Source organism: Ziziphus jujuba, chromosome 12 (genome assembly GCF_031755915.1).
Source record: "Ziziphus jujuba cultivar Dongzao chromosome 12, ASM3175591v1".
Taxonomy (NCBI): Eukaryota; Viridiplantae; Streptophyta; class Magnoliopsida; order Rosales; family Rhamnaceae; genus Ziziphus; species Ziziphus jujuba.
The window spans coordinates 6,316,834-6,320,442 of NC_083390.1; the positions used below are offsets into that span (position 1 = coordinate 6,316,834).

At 33.9% G+C, this 3,609-nt stretch overlaps 1 protein-coding gene across 1 annotated transcript; it reads right to left on the reverse strand.

The window, feature by feature from the left end:
- Positions 1-395: 395 nt before the first annotated feature.
- Positions 396-2,787, reverse strand: LOC125420016 (2-methylene-furan-3-one reductase). The gene is made up of 4 exons (XM_048466574.2): positions 2,316-2,787; positions 1,748-2,071; positions 1,186-1,345; positions 396-791 (listed from the first exon to the last, which is right to left on the reverse strand). Exons 1-4 carry the CDS (start codon positions 2,739-2,741, stop codon positions 526-528), a joined length of 1,176 nt encoding a protein of 391 aa, XP_048322531.1. The 5' UTR covers positions 2,742-2,787; the 3' UTR covers positions 396-525.
- Between the last annotated feature and the right edge of the window lie 822 nt (positions 2,788-3,609).

Consider the following 3,609-nt stretch of genomic DNA (forward strand, 5'->3'; position numbering starts at 1 on the left):
TATTTTTAATTTTTGTGTATGAAAACTATAAGAATATTTAAAAAGAAAAATAATAGGTATATTTTTTTTGCTTGGGCACTGTACGGCAATGCAGCTTTCCCATACCGGATCATCATTTGTTCATGGAAGACGAGCCCAGTTGCAACGCATACTGGTTTGTTTGTTAATTTGCAGGCGGGATCATAGTAGGCTTAGAGGCCTAATGGGCCTAATATTCAGATTTTAGGCCCCTACTTAGAATTGAAGCCGAATTTCTACAAGACACCTCTTCCTACAGGAACCAACCTAGCGACCCAAAAAAAGTAAAAACTACGCTCTACTGCAAAAAGCCATGACCGAATTCTCTATTTTCAAAGTCATAATCAATCAGAACCAGTAACTCTTTTCCTGGAAAGTAAAGGAAAAAGAACAAGAAGGATATGCTAAAACACATATTTTCCACTGTTTTATACATCACATATATGCGAGTATTTCATCATACGAGCCATGCCAAAATTGCTTAGTATTTTTTATTTTTTATTTTTTTCAGGGAATTGGATGTATAACAACCTTTCCCTTGGCTCGGTTTGTTTCAAGGTAGGAGAAAGCCTCAACAACCTGAGAAAATGGGAACGGCCCTTTGGGGTCAATCACTGCCTTCACCTTCCCACTTTCTAAATATGGATTTAGCTTCTTTAAAACTTCTCCATTGGAAGTGACCACAAATCTGAATCCAGGAGGTGTAACAGCACCTGTTAGTGCCACCACACTACCTCCTTCTTTCACTGCTTTCACTGCTCTATCACATTGTCCTGCAAATGAAATAAAAAAGATTCAATGTATAATCAAACAAGTCTAGTAATCAAAATTAGTAAATTCTGCAGGCGAGAAAATTCAACTTGATTGAGAAAACAGAAAGTTGCTTGCTTTTAACTTATTTGCTTCCTTATTGAAGATGCAAAAAGCATTTTTAGCTAATAAGGACTAAGCAGTACTCTCATTCAGCAATTATTAACAGTAGATCATGTTTTGATGTTAAATGATGCTCTTTATTCTATATCAATTTTTCTGAATCTTTCTCATTTCTGCTACAAGCAAGAATCTCAAATCTTCCATATTCATACTAATAAGTCTCGGCCTGACATCAGTTTACAGTTAAGAAAACCTTGTTAAGCTCCTAATAGTCAGTTAGAAAAGAAATCTTACCTATAGCATCATAAACCACATCAAATTTTTCTGGCAAATCTTCAAAATTCTCCTTAGTGTAGTCAATGGCCAAATCAGCACCCAGGCTCTTCAAGAAATCCAATTTTCCTGTGCTTGAAGTGGCTGCAACTCTGGAAGCACCAAATACTTGTTTTGCTAGCTTTATCAACCAAGAAAATAAACATTAAAATTTTACCCTAGATGAAAAATTAAGGACCGAATAATGTGTGTCTCATCTCATGCATAGAGAACTGGCAATTTATAGAGTAGTTCTCAATAGATTCCAGTGACAGTCAAAAAGATCACTGATATGAAATACTGGAATGCTCTAGTTGTTTATATGTACTTTAAACAGGTAAATGGCACTCTCCATTGAGTTTGATATCTGAAGCTAACAAAGAAACATATATTCACCAAAAGAAAGGCATTTATTTATATTTGCCATTGTTTTTTATTATTCTTATTATTATTATTTTTTTTTTCCTTCTTCTTTCTGTTTAGTTAGTCTCTACTATAGTGTGCGGCGATGCCGGAGAAAATGATATGGTACAACATAAAGTACCTGAATGACCAGACTTCCAACCCCACCAGCACCATTCAAAACAAGAATAGATTTACCAGCAGAAAACCCAGTTTTTTCAAGACCCTCATAGGCAGTTTCAATAGCAAGAGGAAGTGAAGCAGCCTCAGCAAAGCTAAGATTCTTAGGCTTTAGAGCCAATAGTTTCTCTTCCACGGCAGTGTACTCTGCAATAGAGCCAGATTGCTTGGGACCTTCAAGAGCTTTCTCATGTATATCCCCATATACTTCATCCCCTTCTTTAAACTCCTTTACTTGGCTCCCAACCTTTACTACCACACCAGCAACATCATATCCTGGAACAGTCTTCAGAGAATGCAAAAAAATTAAAAATTTAAAAAATAAACCCTTCATTTAATTTCTTTCATACAAGAAAAAACCTTAAACCCCCAAAATGTCATTTTAACAGACGGATAACATACAAAAGAAATTTCATCATTTTCCATTTCAGTACTACAATTGTAAACTATACCCTCGAAACTAATCCAAACACACATTCTAATTGCAATAATTCTGACAAAAAATCCGAGTTCAAATCAAGAATTTTTACCGGAAGTGGAGAATCGGTGTTCTTGAACTTGCCCTGCCTCCTCTTGGAATCAACTGGGTTAAGAGCCGCAGCGACGACCTTAATCAGAACCTGGTCTTCCTTCACTTCGGGTACAGAAACATTGGTATCGAACTTCAAAACATCAACACCCCCATATTCACCATAAACCCATGCCTTCATTTCAGAAGGCAAAGATGAGATTTTCGATGCTTCAGTGGAAGTAGGGGAAGCTTGGGAAGTAGCAGAGATTCTTAAAGAAGGAAGCGAAGAAAACCACCCAACTCTGCGCGATGAGAAGCCAGTGGGTGAGAAAATCTTGCTGGTATTTTCCCGGAAAGTGAAGGAAAATCCAAGAGAAGGTGTGGAAGAGAGAGAGTGAAAGGCAGTGAGCTTGGGGTAGACAGTGAGAGTGGGAGTGGCATACATTGTTTCCGACCAACTGTCCCTTAACGGCTTATCTTCTTTGGCTTTTGTATTCTCTTTTGTTTTTTGCTTTTTATTTTGTTTTTTTTTTTTTTTTTTTGGTGCTTTTTTCCGCCAAACACGTTGCATATGATTGTGTGGATGTTATCACTTCTGTTACCATCACTCAACCACTGGTCAATTGACACGTCATAACTAAATTGGAAAATGGCATTTTTGTTTTTCTCTTTAGAAGGTCCTCGTATTAATTGACTTCACTTAAAAAAAAAAACAATCAAACAAACAATATAATGTTTTGTTTGAATTCTTTTATTTAATTTTGGTTTTGAAACAAATTTGTGATTTAAGATATATAAGAAATTGATAAAAAAAAAAAGAAAGAAAGAAAAAAAGAGGATACATGAGAAGCTATTGAATCTCCAATCACAAAATAAATAAAATAAGAGAACAATATACTAATTTAAAATTATTTTTACTAATAAAATAGGTAATTTTGGTAATAACTACCTCGAGTTGTTTTTTCATTTTTATTATTTGCTTTTTTTATTTTTAGTTAGTCGTAACTCTCGTTAATTGTTTTTTCTTTTTTTCTTTTTTTGATAAACTATATGTGTTTGTGTGTATATATATTATTTTATTATTCTTATAATATTTATTTTTATTTTATGGATAATATTCAGATTAGCTCATTCTGTTATGTTATTTCTCTTTTATTTTAACAAAAAGACCTTTATTAACAAATTAAAATATAACCTTTTTTTCCTTTTCTATTTCTGTTTTCTTTTTTTGGTAATTATTTCTGTTTTCAATTTAAGCTCTTTTCGTTTTCTTGTAGAAATGCATCTTTATTTTATAAAATTATAATACAGCC

Bases quoted from the DNA above. Each gene is read 5' to 3' on its own strand.
- LOC125420016 (XM_048466574.2), bottom strand. From the start codon at position 2,741: ATGTATGCCACTCCCACTCTCACTGTCTACCCCAAGCTCACTGCCTTT. The intron at 2,072-2,315 runs GTAAAAATTCTT...CATTCTCTGAAG, and splicing joins ACACCGATTCTCCACTTCCG to ACTGTTCCAGGATATGATGT. The intron at 1,346-1,747 runs GTACTTTATGTT...TGGTTGATAAAG, and splicing joins TTGGAAGTCTGGTCATTCAG to CTAGCAAAACAAGTATTTGG.